Source organism: Meriones unguiculatus, chromosome 6 (genome assembly GCF_030254825.1).
Source record: "Meriones unguiculatus strain TT.TT164.6M chromosome 6, Bangor_MerUng_6.1, whole genome shotgun sequence".
In the NCBI taxonomy this organism is placed as follows: domain Eukaryota; kingdom Metazoa; phylum Chordata; class Mammalia; order Rodentia; family Muridae; genus Meriones; species Meriones unguiculatus.
The window spans coordinates 10,720,741-10,736,014 of record NC_083354.1 but is presented as its reverse complement, the minus strand read 5'-3'; the positions used below and the strand labels follow the sequence as shown (position 1 = coordinate 10,736,014).

General features: G+C 45.1%; 1 protein-coding gene across 1 annotated transcript; it reads left to right on the top strand.

Moving 5' to 3' along the window:
- Positions 1-1,141: 1,141 nt before the first annotated feature.
- On the top strand, positions 1,142-14,335 carry LOC110560494 (glutathione S-transferase A2-like). The gene is made up of 7 exons (XM_021656448.2): positions 1,142-1,225; positions 3,634-3,742; positions 6,533-6,584; positions 7,409-7,541; positions 9,702-9,843; positions 13,402-13,533; positions 14,101-14,335. The coding sequence occupies exons 2-7, from the start codon at positions 3,656-3,658 to the stop codon at positions 14,221-14,223; spliced, it is 669 nt and encodes a 222-aa protein (XP_021512123.2). The 5' UTR covers positions 1,142-1,225; positions 3,634-3,655; the 3' UTR covers positions 14,224-14,335.
- Positions 14,336-15,274: the final 939 nt, after the last annotated feature.

Genomic DNA, 15,274 nt, shown 5'->3' with positions numbered 1-15,274 from the left:
CTCAGGAACCTGAGATCCTGTGAGTGCTCACATGCACACCCTAGAATGCAGCACTGCTAGATTTTAGAAACGTGAACTGCCCTTGAGGAATGAAATGTTACAGTTGGGGAGACATTAGCAGAATTTACCAAGACAAAGAGAGGCCAGCCCCAGCCGCTGGTAGGGTGAACACACTCAGGTGAGTGATATGCATCGCTTTGGCCAACCAGATCATCAGGTAATGATTAAGAAACCAAGACCCATGAACCAGTGGTTGTAACTAAAATCACCAATCAGCATTTGGTCTATGAGTACAGTCAATGGTAGATGTCCTGGTTTGTGCATGAGAGATAGGATTCTGAACTTGGCACATTCTCACTAGCTTGGAAATGACATTGGTAATGATGACAAGGCAACTTTCCACAGCAGTGACACAGGAGCTCAAAGGCTGCACTGAGACCCAGAGCATGCTGGGACAGACTGTTAATGGTCATCCAGGTGCAGTTAAGTGAGTTGTGAAATTCCTTTCTGCCCTTGGACTCCTGATTAAAACAGGACAAAGATTACGACAGATATCGTGCTATTGCAGGATTTTAGCATGCTCCATGAGATAAAATAATCAGGGGCCAGTGTATCCTGCTGGTTCAACTTAGCCTTGAATTTGAAACATCGTATTAGTTCTGTAATTTAGGGCTACATCACAAACTACTCCTCAGACTGAGTAGGTCAAACACACATTTTGCTATGATAGCTGAGGGGTCCGTGGGTTGACTCGGTTAAGGGTCGTGCTATTCAAGACTCTCAAGCAGCTTTCCTTTCTCTCCTTTCCTTCATTACCATCCTTCCACTCCATGTATGTGTGTGTGTGTGTATGTGTGTGTGTGTGTGTGAGAGAGAGAGAGAATGATATTACTAACAGAGAAAAGAATCTCTCTCTAGACTTATGTATAGAAGCATGTGTGAGGGGCATTTACAGACTGCAGGAACCTTATCAGTGGCCATATTAAAGGACTCTAGATCTTCATGGAGGGAAGGGGACTCATGGGTCCCTCCTCCTGATTGGTCATCTTTCTTGTCTATCCTGAAACTCTGGAATCTTGAACTCTGTGGGTGTGTATGGGAGAGGCTGTTCTCCATTGGTCCCCACATCCTGGCTTACAATTGTCACCTTTTTAAAGCAGTTTCCACACTCATCTGGAGCTGGAGTTGGGGAGCTGAGTGGAGAGGAAGCCTGAGCCCTCAGGAGGTCAGTACTGTTTTTTATAACCTGTGTAATGTTTTCTCTTGTTTGTATCATTGGAAAATAGGTTTTCAGTGTTTAATCTAGCATGCAGTAATTGTGCAAAATGCTGGTATTATTATGTAATTTTTCACTCATATTTATAATATACTTTGATTATATTCACTGCCCATTGGCATTGATATGGTTCCAGCTTATATGAATTGCTTTGTGACTAAGCAAGCTATTTCTCCTCTTTTCCTTCTCTCTTTCTGTCCTCCTTCCCTCCCTCTCTTTTTCTCTTCCTACCTTCCCTTCTTCCTTTCTTCCTCTCTCCAGTCTTCATTCTTCCCTTCTTCCTTTCCTTTCTGGCTCTACTCTCCTCTTTTTCCTCCTCTGCTTCTCCGTCTTCTCCCTTCCTTCCTTCTCCTTCAGGGTCACTGAACCACAGGATGGGGTTCCATGTGTTTGTGAGGGAATCTGCATGCATGGGATTTAGGATAGTGAGGAGTGGACCTGGGTGGGGTCTCAGGCAAACCAATGATCATATATGTTCTTTTCTTGCACTGAGTGTGCCGATCCCACGGGGAACCTGCAAGCGTCCTCTCACTGGAGAAATGAATTTCACCCCAGACTCTCTCCCCAGGCTGCCCTCCCAAAGCACTTTCCGTATTTGGTTTTCTACGTTACTTGTTTGCCATGTGAATTGCCATTGCTTTGCTAACTCTCTTTAAATAGCAGAGTACCAGATTTCATAGTTAATGTTTGTTACTTTATTACTAGTTTACTATTTAATTACCCAGCACAACCTGTGTTTTTGCATGGTGAGCACCAGAAAAAAAAAGTGTGAATCTTGAACTATTGAGCCCTGGCATATCTGAGGACTGTGCAATGAATGTTCCATCAGATATGGGGGGAGAGGGGAGGCTGATTGCTTATTTCCTCTGTGATCACAGATGTGTGTGTGAGGGAATGAACAGCAGAAAAGAAAACAGTACTCTTTGGAAACTGTAAAAGTTCAGAAAACATCAGTAAGAAGATACAGACAGAAGGAATCAATCTGTAGAACGAGGTTAATACAAGCTCTGGCACTGAGTGGTCATGTGGCCAATCCCATGCTGATGCTCAAAGCATTAATCATGAATGTGGAGAGGGCCTGGGGACTCCTAGGCAGCATGCAGCTCCACTCTGCGTGGTTAAAGAGAGAGCCACACACGTCAGCATGGATGTCGTTTATGAGGCACTCGTCACCAAGAGGGCTGTAAGGCAGTAGGCCCAGAGATGCTCTACAGTGACAGCAGCATGGGGAGGACAGAGTCAAGGGCTTGTCCAAAAGCCTCAGCATCTCAGAGTGCCTATGACATCCCCGGGACAGAAGCTTCCAGAGTTCATGGGAGAAAACCAGGAAAGGGAAACAAAGACAAAGAGAACAGAGCATTGTAGTGCTCTGGAGCCAGCTGTTAGGTGCCCACTAGGAGCAGCTGTAACCTGAGGGGGTTGGGAAGCCAGTGTCTGAGGGGTAAGAATGCAGCTGATGCCAGGCCACACACCTGTAATCCCAGAACTTGGAAAGCAGAGGCAGGCAGATCATTCAGGGTCTGAGGCCAGCCTGGTCTACAAAGGGATTTCCAGGACAGCCAAGTCTACACAGAGAAACACTGTATCAAAACAAAACAAAACAAAACAAAACAAAACAAAACAAAACAAAACGAATGAAAGAAAAAAGAAAGAAAGAGAAAGAAAGAAAGAAAGAAAGAAAGAAAGAAAGAAAGAAAGAAAGAAAGAAAAGACAGTAAAAGATTAAAAAAAATAATAAAAATACTGCTGTGGCCTGGTAATGATGACCCAGCATTCAGAGCACACGAGGTCTAGAGAATCTGATGTCTTCTAGACATTGCAGCCACTGAACTCATGTGCACTTACTTACACACACACACACACACACACACACACACACACACACACACACACTTAAAAGTAAAAATAGAATTTTTTTAAAAGACAGAGTCTGAAATTTTCTGTCTATTCTTTCCCATGTTCAAGACATTGCCCATGACCCATGATGCTGACTTCCACACACTGAGTAGCAGGGACCCAGCATGTCTGCCCAGAGTGCAGGACTCCTCAGCTGCCCTCACCAGGGCTTCCTCATCATGTGACTGTATGGACATCAGTGTCTTCTGCAAACTTGCAACAGCGACAGCTCCAGACCAGGCACCTTTGCGGTGATTAAATGGAAGGCCTGGGGCCAGCTGAGACCGGTCTGGTGCAGTCTCAGGTTGGCGGTTAAGGATGGATGAGAAATGAAGTCAAGAAATCGCCCTGGACCCTGCAGCCATCCACGGAGTAGGCAGGCTGCCCTTGCCTAGTGCTGCATAACTAAACAGATCTGCACAGTCTGCCCTGGGGCTGACCTCTTTGCTTCTCCTCCCTAGTTGGTGAACCACAGTTGCTGCCATGGCTGGGAAGCCTGTGCTTCACTACGTGTCTGCTCGGGGCAAAATGGAGTGCATCAGATGGCTCCTGGCTGCGGCAGGGGTGGAGGTAGGTTGGGCATGGCTCTTCTGCAGCTGGAGCTCAGATCTGCTTTAAAATACTTCTCTAAGCCGAGAGGCTCCACACCAGGAAATGGGAATGAAGTTGTGTCACCTGCCAGCAGAGACACTTGAATACCACCTGAGAGAGGGTTGGGGAGAGAGAGACAGAGCGACACAGAGAAGGACACCAAGTCTACATGCTGATCAGTTTAATGGTCGTTAAGTTAACAGTGAAGTAGGCAAAAAGGTACAAGCAGTTTCTCACGCAGGCAATTTTACTTAGCCAAAACATAAAAGGGATTACTTAAGGTTACACAGAACCTGCTGTCTGGTTACCATGGTTACATGAAATCTATGGTCTAGTTCTCAGGCCCGGAGCCCTCTGCTGCTAAGGTCAATGGCTTAGCCACCAAACTTTAGATAGGAACCAGGATCGAGAGGCCAAATTCCCTTGTTGACATGTGCATGCCAATTTGCCAAATACTCCAAAAAGGCTGCCACAAAGTTGTGCCTTACATGGTAACTGTCTTGTTCCCAGAAGGAGATGGTCTGATTTGAAGAAATGACCATTTTACTATGCTCTCTCTAAAGAACACATTCACAATTAAAAGGTCTTTTCAGGAGAAAAATTAAATCTTTACTTGGTTACTTGCTTATTTGAGTTGATTCAAGTCACATAATGAGACATGGAAATAGCAACTTGAATGTTGATTATGAGGTAATGCTATTTGATTATTGCATATTTGTGGTGTGATACTGTGATTTTTGTTTTAGAAAGACTGCTTACATTTAGAGCTTTACGGTGAGGTGTTTGTAATGGCAAATTGTGCCACCTCAGGTCCTCTTGATATCACGGTCAGAGTCTCAGAGAAGATGGCAAAGGGAGGAGCAGGGTGGACTTTACCTGTGGGTTATTGGAGCTGGTGATTGACAGGTTGAGGAATTTAGCATCTTGTGTGAAGTTTTACAAAACAGAACCAGAATAAAAATGGCTTAAAGATGCGGGGGGACTGAAATGATGGTTCAGTGGTTAAATTCTCATGCTGTTTTTGTTTAGGTTTGGTTTGGTATTTTGAGACAGGGTTCCTCAGTCCTGTCCTGGACTTGCTTTGTAGACCAGGCTGGCCTCAAACTCACAGAGAGCCACCTGCTTCTGCCTCCTGAGTGCTGGGATCACAGGTGTGCAACACTGTGCCCAGCTGGCATACTGTTCTTGCAGAGGACTCACGAAGGCTGTAACAAACACCTGCCACTCTAGCCTGGAGGGTTCCTGAGCCTCTGACCGCTATGAGTCTTTGACAGCTATGGGTACTTGCAAACACACACACACACACACACACACACACACCTTTCTGCATATAGTATTAAAAAACATTAAAGTGGACAAACTATACCAGAAAAGCCAAACAGAGTTACCATTTAAAACACACACCACAAATGGGAGGCCCGACACAGAAAGTTGTCACAATCGGCCTGTCCAAACAGAGCAATACTCAGTAATCACTTTAGAGAGACTGTCAAGTCCTGGGTGCAGGCCTGGTCGGGAAGATACAGGTGGTGAACAGGAAAGAGCTCGCTTCCTCAGGGGACCCCATGTCTATGAGCCTTCAGGGAAGTGTGTGAGGGGTCCAAGTATGGGGCAGAAACAGCATTCTGCACTTCAATGTCTTCCTGTCTAGCTTTTGAGCAGAAAATGCTGGTAGCCTTGAGTGCCGCCCTCTAGAGGCCTTACTGGGAAAAGCAGTTCTGGTTCACACCAGGGGAGCTCAGCAGTTGGGATTCTTGGAGAGGAAGTCATGGGCACTACTAGCTGGAGATCTTGCCCCCAGACAGGAGCAGAATGGGGGCTTAAAGAGTGAAGGGGCGTCCCGTGAAGGCAGCTTTGGTGTTGTCTCTCAGTGTCATGGCAACGTGTTTACCTCAGTTGTGGAATCACATTTCTCCATTCCTAAATGAATAGGGCTTCAGCTGGGCCCTTTCAAAAGAAGGGGTGTGTGAGAACTGAGACACCCCAGAGCCATCCTCAGAGGAACGCTTTAAATCAGGGAACAATTGGGTGCCAGAGTCTATGTCTGCTTTGTGACTCAGGGATGTGTTCTCAGCCATTGGGCTGCTGAGTTCAGAGAAGAGGAAAGTGGGGTTGGGGCCTTCTCCCAGAAGCCCCCTTCTGTGTGGCATGGTGACTGAGAAGGCAGTGGGCAGGGCTGCTAGAGTCCCTAGCTCTAACCTTCCAGGTTCAATGGTCCCACAGACTGGCCTTGACTTCAGCCTCATCAGCAACCTCATAGCCACCAACCCATCCCAGTTCAGCCCCCTGTGTGTTGACTGTCACCACTCCCTGTGCCTCTGAATGCTGTGCAAGGTTTTGGCACTTATCATTACATTGTCTATCAATCCAATACTGTGTGTTATGAAATCATCAGCAGACTGTCACTCCAAGTAAGGTAGAAGCCCAGTTCATCCTTTCATGATTAAAATGTTTCTTTAAAATGTGAAAGGAAAAGAGTAGTTTAAATTGCTCTATCAGGCTGGGAAAATGGCTAGGTGACTACATATTAAAATGGATCGGCTCAGATGACAGGAATGCATGTGAAAGGCCACAGTAGGTTGTCATTGGGTATGTGCATATAAAAATTTGAGCGAATTTGAATTTCCAAGGGGCCACGATCAGATTCCCTTGTATCTACAAGAAGTTGTAACTTCTCCGAATAAAGTACCAGGCAGGGATCACTGAAGTTCCAGAGTCTACAGAACACAGGAGGAGCTAATAGAATGCATTTACTTTTTCTGCTTTCAGTTTGAAGAGAAGTTTATAAATACACCAGAAGATTTTGAAAAACTAAAAAAAGGTATCACCAAGTATCTGTGTGACTGCTGTGCCTCATAGAAGGCTTACCTGAAGGTGATGGTGGTGGGTGGTGGGTGAAATAGTCACAAATGGCAGAGTGGTATGAGGTAGGTTGTGGGGCTCCTTGAGTGTTGTGAGAATGGGAACAGTGATGGGGGGGTAGATTTCCCCATGGATTTGTCTGGTGACTTGTGAACGTTTTCTCGTTTCTGCATGGAGTCAGCTGTCTCACTCAGGCTCACTCACTCACTCATTCAGTCCATGTTTTACCCACTCTGTCCAACAACCACACAGACACATGACCATGGATTAAATCATGGATGGAGAAACAGCTGGGACAGTTTTCTGAGCATTTTTATTATAGCTGATGATGAGTTCCTATCTCCTGACAAACACAGGCTGGAGGAGTCTGTGTTTCCTCTGGTGACTCACTCCACAGGAAACTTCCTCACAACACCTTAACCTCATGAACATAATGGGACTTTCAAAGTCCCTACTTAGCTCTGCTTGCATGGTGGCCCTCTGCTGTCCCTTCCTCGCTTCTGACTGTATCTAGAGACATGACTTGAACATAAAATCATGTATGAGAGATAGAGCATGTATCTCTATAGGAAATAAAGATGAATGAGAGAAGCTCAAAAGGCAAAAGAAGATGGGTGAGACAGGGAGGAAACAGAGGCTAAAAGTAGATGAGATTGTGCTTGAAAGACTCCAGCCAATGCTTTATGTTTCCCCTGCATGTTCAGACATTTCAACACAACTTTTCTGCTCCTGAGAAGTGAGATTTGGACAGTTGATGGACCTTTTCCCTTTCTCCTTTCACAGATGGGAGTTTGATGTTTGAGCAAGTGCCTATGGTAGAGATTGATGGGATGAAGCTGGTACAGACCAGAGCCATTCTCAACTACATCGCCACCAAATATGACCTATATGGGAAGGACATGAAGGAGAGAGCCCTGTACGGTACATTTCCTATTGTTACCCCAATGGGTTCTGGGCATAAACACTTAGGTCAAGTCTGGCAGAGTCTACAGAGGGGAGGAAAAGCAAATGGGGTGGGTTCTGGTGAGTGTGGCTACAGCAGAGGATGATGTTGCCAGCACAGCACAGGGACAGAGCTACATGGACAGTGATTCCTGAGCATGATGGAATCATGACCCCAAGTTCTCAAGGCTTCAGTGACTAGACCTCAGCCAACATCTTAGGACAAAGGACACAGGGCCTGAGCCTAGAGGAGCATCCTATGAAAGGAAGGTAAAAGAAGCTGCTGTCCATGTGCCAGGAGAAAGAACAGTGCAGAGCAAGAACCTGACTTTAAGCCAGTTCTATGGACTGGGCAACTCGAGGAGGCTTAGATAAGCTGGTTCCCAGGGACCAGGGTCACCTGAAGAGTTCAATTCAGGACTAAAGCAGCCAGGCTGATGGTAGCACCCACACTGGGATCTACTCTGCTGTGACAGAATCCTTCATCCATAAACCACTGTGTGGGAGTATTGTAGTTGGTCAGAAAGCTAAACGTGGTGTTAGCTCCAATATGGGGAACATTATGTCTGTGGGATGTAAAGACATGGTTTCGGTAGGACTTGTATAGAAATATTCCTAGCAGCATTATTTATCATTTTCTCCTATGGAATCATCCAAAGTATTCAATAACAGATAAAAGAAGTGCACAAATTTTAAGTTTATTTTAAGAATAGATGATGTGGTGAGAGAAGGAAAACAAAGGTAGAGTGAGTGTTGTATTATATAAAGAAATCAGACACCAGAACCATAACTTCCATCTTTCATTTCATATGTAATGTTCCCACCCTCCAATGGATAAGAAGGAAGTGGGTTAGTCCTTCCAGGAGAAACTACCAGAGTGGCAGGACTGGGAGTGAGAGGGGAATCAAATCCTTCTAACATTGGAGCGTGTCACTATTGTTAGACTGCTACAGGTGTACTGAAACAGAGAATGCTATCCTTTGGAGGGAGCAAATATGGTAGGGTGTGAAAACATGACAGAGAATCTCTTTTACAAAAAGAATCGTAGAAAGCACTGTTTGGAAAGAGGGAATATACGTGTCCTGTGATGTGCTGTGGGTTAACTGAATAAAGAAATAGACAAGTCTGCCAAATGCCAACACAGCCAGAATCTGGCAGCAGCATGAGGCTCTCATGAGAAATAGATGAGGAACTTCTAACACTGACCAAGAAATACTCTGGACTGGAGGCAGAATGAGCGATGAGCAGAGAGGCTTCTGGTGGCTCAGCCAGAGGCTCTGTGTTGAGCTTACATGGGAGGAAGCATGTTAGCCCTGAGAATCTCAGCGTGATGGTTGAGAACAAACCATGTCAGAGAGAGAGAGAGAGAGAGAGAGAGAGAGAGAGAATGTTGTAGATTAATGATTGTCTTTTGGGAGGCCACCAGTGTCTGGTGACAGTCTCTCTGGATGAGCCACTGAAGTTCTCTGTGCTTGCACTGGGCCATATGTTTGTAATAAAAATTATTAAAAAAAACAAAACAAAACTGGAAGGTGTGGAGAGTAGAGGAGAATATAATGTGGTCTGCATATAATGTTTGAGAAAAGAATTGTTTTTATCATTTCTTACAATTTATTCAATTTATATCCCAGCTGTGGCCCCTCCCTTGTCTCTTCCCAATTCCATCCTCCCTCCCTCTTCTTTCCTTATGCTCCTCCTCTAGCCCACTGATAGGGGAGGTCCTCCTCCCCTTCCCTCTGACCCCAGCCTATCAGGTCTCATCAGGATTGTCTGCATTGTTTTCCTCTGTGGCCTGGTAAGGCTGCACCCCACTGCCAGGGGGAGGTAATCCAAGAGCCAGCCACTGAGTTCATGTCAGAGATAGGCCCTGTTCCCAACACAAGGGACCCCACTTGGAGACTGAGTCTATGGGCTACATGAGAAAAGAATTTTTAAAAATATTTTAAAAGTGTATCTGGCCTGACAGAGTGTTGTAGGGGGAAGTTAACACATCTGTCAAATATAAACAGACAATGACCCATTAAAGGCAAATAACTTTGCAACCACCTTTCAGTGTTTCTCAGGTTTTAAGGTTAAAACATAAAATAGGGAATACTTGAAAACTCTTGAAAATTTGGGTCATTCTGTCTTTCAGGATTGACATGTATGCAGAGGGTATTGAAGATCTTTGTCAAATGTTCAGGGTACTGGCAGTATGTCTCCCAGATGAAAAAGAATCTAAGACTTCCTTGATAAGAGACAGGACCAAAAACCGTTACCTGCCTGCCTTTGAAAAGGTAAGTAGGGCCTGGCATGCAGGAGAAAGAGGCAGTCAGATCTCTGAGTTTGAGGATGGCCTGGTCTATATAGTGAGTTTCAGGACAGTCAAGGCTACACAGAGAAACCCTGTCTTGGGGGGAAAAAAAGAGGAGGAAAGGAAGGAAGAAAGGAAGGAAAAGAAAAGAAGTAAATAGGCTCTTTGAAGTTGGGGACACTGAGTTTCAAGGACAAGAGAAAGGCAGAGGCTGGGAGAGAAAGGTTGCTGCAGAACCCACCTTCACTTCCATGAGCCTTCCTGTACAGCTCCTTGCCCCACAGGGCACTGTATAAAAATTGCCTGGGGAAAAAAAAAACACGTCATGGTCATGCCAGTCTAGGGGTTAGTGTTCAACAGGGTTCATGGCCACAGCCAGAACTGGATCTGTGGAAGGCTGAGCCACCCCAGAGGTGGACCTAGATTCTGCAGAATACAACGGGTCTCAATTCCAGAGCAAACTGCAGAAAACAACAGAGGAGAAAGTATTGTCCTATTCTGTTGCACAGGGAGGCCAGAAGACAGCTGCCCATCAGAAGTATGACAGCGCCTCAAAGACAGAGGAGAAGTATCTGAACAAGGACAGTGATGGAGGGGGGAGAGGAGGAGGTTGATGAAGAGATGTTAAGAAAAACTGAGCTGCAGAAATTGGGGTTATGGATGCCAGGTTTAAGGGGAAAGCCATGCACACTCCACAAATGAAGGTTTGTCTGTGTACACGAAATACCTCTCTTAGTCAGGGCTTCTCTTTGAAGGTAAACTGAGGACACTTCAAAAATACTTAAACTTCTATCCATTAAAAGATTAAAGGCAAAGCTATGATCCCAGAGGATGAGGGCACCTTACGAATTCCTAAGATACCTTGTTTACTGCTCCAGAGGAGGCGGGACCTGGGAGAATGGATTTGATAATGAGACTAACTAATGTCTCATAAAACAGACAAATTGATTCAGAGGATCAGACAGTTTTTACTCTGAGAGTTAAGAAGAGTTACATGAGTAAAGCACACAATCACAACAGCAAGCGATTTGTGGTGGCCAAGCTGCAAGTGACAAAAATTTGTTCTTCCATATAAACAAATAACAATAGTCAGGTGTAATGGATAATCTGAAGAAAACTCAACCCTATCCACTCTGCCTGAGAGGGACGCAAAAGCATAATCTAAAAACTAGCCCATGTTTTTAAAGAAACTGCGGTCAGATGCCCTTTGTCTTGATGTCTTAGTGTTTTCCCATGAGCACTCAGAAGTCTCCTCACACAAACACATTCTTGGACCATGTCCTGACAAGATCTCACTAAAACCCCATTTTATAAAGTATCAGCTTATTTTTCATGCTTTCACTGGAAATTCGCTCATCACTGCCCCTGCTCTATGGAAGCAATGAGGCTTTTAGGAGTCATCAGAGAACCAGGAGTCTCAAAGAACCAGGTGGCCTATGGTGCTGACAGTCAAGGTCCTGTCTCACAGGACACACTGTCCAGCCATCACAGCTTAAGTCGTCTCTTATAGGAGATTCAACGACTACAAGTACAGAATGGATTATGTCGTGAAGAACATTCATTGCTTCTTTTTGTATTTTTGGTTTTTCTCCTTTTGTTCTCATTTTCTTTCTTCTCATCCTCCTTCTTCTAGACAGAGTCTCTCTGTTATGTAGCTCTGGCTCTCCTGGATCTCTCTCATGTGGATGGGCCTGAGGCTCACAGAGGTCCACCTGCCTCTGCTCCTTGAGAGCTGGGATTTACCGTGCATGACACCACACCCGGCTTCTTTTTGTGTTTGAAGATGGCAGCGGTATTTTTTTTGTGTGTGTGTGTACATGTACAGTGTGATAAGGTGACCACGCCATGCTGCAGTAGTTCTTTGTGTGAAGCTCACCATGTGATATGTACTTTTCATCATGTGATATGATCATCTGCGACTTTCATATTGCTGGGATACGAAAGAAAATGCCATGTGAGCATTTCTTTAAGTGCTTCTCTGCCATTCTATATTCCTCTACAGAGAATTCTCTGTTTAGCTCTGTTCCCCATTTTTTAAGTGGATTACTTGGTTTGTTGCTTTTCAGCTTCTTTAGTTCTTTATGTATACTGCATATTACCTCTGTCAGATAAAGGGTTGGTGAAGATTCTTTCCCAATCTGTAGGCATTTGTTTTGTTTTGATGACGGTGTCCTTTGCTTTACAGAAGCTTTTCAGTTTCATGAGGTCCCATTTATTGATTGTTGCTCTTAGAGCCTGTGCTGTTTGTTTTTTGTTCAGGAAGTTGTCTCCTGTGCCAATGAGTTCTAAGGTCTTCCCTGCTTTTTCTTCTAACTGATTTAATATGTCTGATTTAATGTGTCTGCTCTCCACAAGGAGAGCAAAGAACCAGAAAATTTGAACACAGGGGTCTTTCCAAAGACTCATACTCCAACCAAGTACCATGCATGGAGATAACTTAACACCCCTGCACAGATGTATCCCATGGCAGTTCAGTGTCCAATTGGGTTACATAGTAAGGGGAAGAGGGACTACCTCTGACATAATCTGATTGTCCTGCTCTTTGATCACCTCCCCCTGAGGGGGGAGCAGCCTTACCAGGCCACAGAAGATGACAATGCAGCCACTCCTAATGAGATCTGATAGACTAAGATCAGAAGGAAGGAGAGGGGGACCTCCCCCATCAGTGAACTTAGGGAGAAGCATGTGTGAGGAAGGGGAAGGGAAGGTGGGATTAGAAGGGGAGGAGGGAGGGGTTTATGGGGGGGATACAAAGTGAATAAAGTGTAATTAATTAAAAAAATGCCATGTGAGTACAGCTAAAGCAGTGCTATTACTCAAAATTCATACAACCAGAAATGTCGAAATACATGTTCAATATATGTATATATATTTAAATCCAAAGCCAGCAACCAGACGACAAGATTGGCACCACGTGCTGCTGGTTTTGTCACAGGTGTTTATCTGTCCACTCACATCCCCATCACTGCAGTGTTCATTGGTTCTAAGTTACTTATATTCCCCAGCCCAGTTCACAGTTTACATGCTGTAAACTACAGCATGTCAGTGGTGACACAGTGAACCTTAGGAGTCAGAGCCAATGATGTAGTTCAGATTCCAGAGAAACAAGGAAGGCAGGCAAGGGCAGAGTACTGACACCGGATGTTCTCTGGGGTGAATGGCCTAAAGATGGAGTCTCTGTTCATGAAAGGCTGGAGGGGAGGGGGAATGTCCTGAAATCCCAGGGCTCTGTCACTTTAATATGAGGGGGAGGACCATGAAGTATCAAGGGCCAAACCCTTATCACATGTGGAAAATGCACGTAAGAGTGGACAGTGTGAAAGCCCCAGGGATGTGGCAATGACAGAGAAAGATCACCTGGGCGCTCAAGGGGTCACACACATCACTTCTCACTCTCCCTCCTGCATCCTAGGCTTAGAGAAATGGCTGCAGTTCTATACCTGCCCAGCAAAGGGACAGTGTCGCCTTGAGAGACTTGGGGAAAGTTAGCAGCTCCAGACCAACTCCATGTGCCCATAATCTGTCTCCTTTAATTTTGTAGGTGTTGAAGAGCCATGGACAAGACTACTTTGTAGGCAACAGGCTGACCAGGGTGGACATTCAACTGATGGAACTTCTCATCTATATTGAAGAGCTTGACCCCAGCCTTCTGGCCCCCTTCCCTCTGCTGAAGGTGAGACCACTCAGAGAGGTGGCCATCTCATGTGTCCTGTCTTTGCACACTCAGTGTCTGAGCAGCTGTCATGCTGCTCCCCTTCCCTCAGCTCTGTCTCCTGCTCTTAGCTCTGTGCTTCCTTCTCCATAGCCTCTACCATGCTGTCTCCTGGGCCCCACTGAGGCCATCTTTGTCTCCCACTCTGAACATTGACTGTGAGTTGCTTCTGGTTAGGCTTTGGTGTTTCCTGTCTCTGTTTCCAACTCAGTTTTTCATGTCTTCAGTTTTCTTTGGTTCTCTCTCCTTTCATGCCTGAGAGACAGGGTGCTGCCTGCTTGGCACCACAGAAAGCAGATCTACAGGGTGTGTTTGTTAGGAGATGGGAATTGAATGTCAAAAAGGTTTTAAGACAATTTACACTGTCTTAGAAATTATGGTTTCTGGCTTATGGATTTGATATGCTTCTCATGTCTACCCTGGAGCTGTTGCAGGGATGGAGTTGGCCATCTTCTGGGAGGGGCTCAGATTTCCTGGGCTGTGCACACAAGCAGTTCCCACTCTCAGGCTGTGGTTTCTGGGTTATAGGCCCTGAGGAGCAGAATCAGCAACCTCCCCAATGTGAAGAAGTTCCTACAGCCTGGCAGCCAGAGAAAGCCTCCCATGAATGCAAAACAAGTCGAAGAGGCCAGGAAGATTTTCAAGTTTTAGTGAGGCTGCGTTGACTGAGTCCTCGTGTCCCAGTCTCTCTGGCGTTTTGCAAAAATGTGAAGCAGCTGCTGATCCTGCTCTTTTGAGATAATAAACATGAAGAAACGCTTTATGTATCTGGTGTGTTTGAAGTGTGTGTGAGCTGGGGCTCCCGGTGTTACATCTAAAGAGGAAGGCTAACTAAACTCGCTTCAAGGAAAGCAAAGCTTGTAAAGGAATGAACATAAAGAACACTAACAGGCCTAGTGGTGAGTCCCTTAATCCCAGCACTTGGGAGGCAGAGGCAGGAGGAACTCTGTGAGTGTGGCTAGGCCAGCCTGGACTACAAACCGAGTCCATGTCAGCCAGGGCTACAGAGAAAAACTGTCTCAACACCCTCCCCAACACAAATAAATCACTAGAGAGTGAAGGGGGGACTAACATCAATGTAGAATAAACCAAAATGTTTAAACGTAAAATTAATTTAAAAGATTAGGGAATGAAAAGAAAAATGGGGAAGATTGAAAAGAAAAGACTGCAAGTTAGGGAAGCAGGCATTAGGAAGCTAGTGAAAGAACTTTTTTAAAAAAGGAAAATATAATGAAGAAAAGGAAAAACAATATTAACTATTTAACATAGCGAGGGAGGATTTGGAGGGCCAGCTCAGAGGTGTAGAGCACGGGTTAATCTTACTGAGGACCCAGGTTAGGTCCCCAGCATCTCTACATCTCTCAACCATCTCCAAGTCCAGGTCCATAGAACCTGATGTCCTCTTCCGGCCTCTGTGAGCACTGGACGCCCCTGATACGCATACATGCATGCAGTCAGAACATCTCAACACATAAAATAAATTAAAAAAATATTTTAAAAGTAAAAATATATAGACAGGAAAAAATACACATCTGAGTGAAAGAACAATAAGAGAAAGAAAGTATCTTGGAAATTTTTCAGTCTTTAGCCACATATGATAGCACATGCTATTCATCCCAGCACTTGGGAGACAGAGAACATGGATCTCTATGAATTTGAGGCTAGCCTGGTCTACATAGTGAGTTTCAGGACAGTCAGAGCT

Bases quoted from the DNA above. Each gene is read 5' to 3' on its own strand.
- LOC110560494 (XM_021656448.2), top strand. From the start codon at position 3,656: ATGGCTGGGAAGCCTGTGCTTCACTACGTGTCTGCTCGGGGCAAAATG. The intron at 7,542-9,701 runs GTACGGTACATT...TCTGTCTTTCAG, and splicing joins GACATGAAGGAGAGAGCCCT to GATTGACATGTATGCAGAGG. The intron at 13,534-14,100 runs GTGAGACCACTC...TCTGGGTTATAG, and splicing joins CCCCCTTCCCTCTGCTGAAG to GCCCTGAGGAGCAGAATCAG.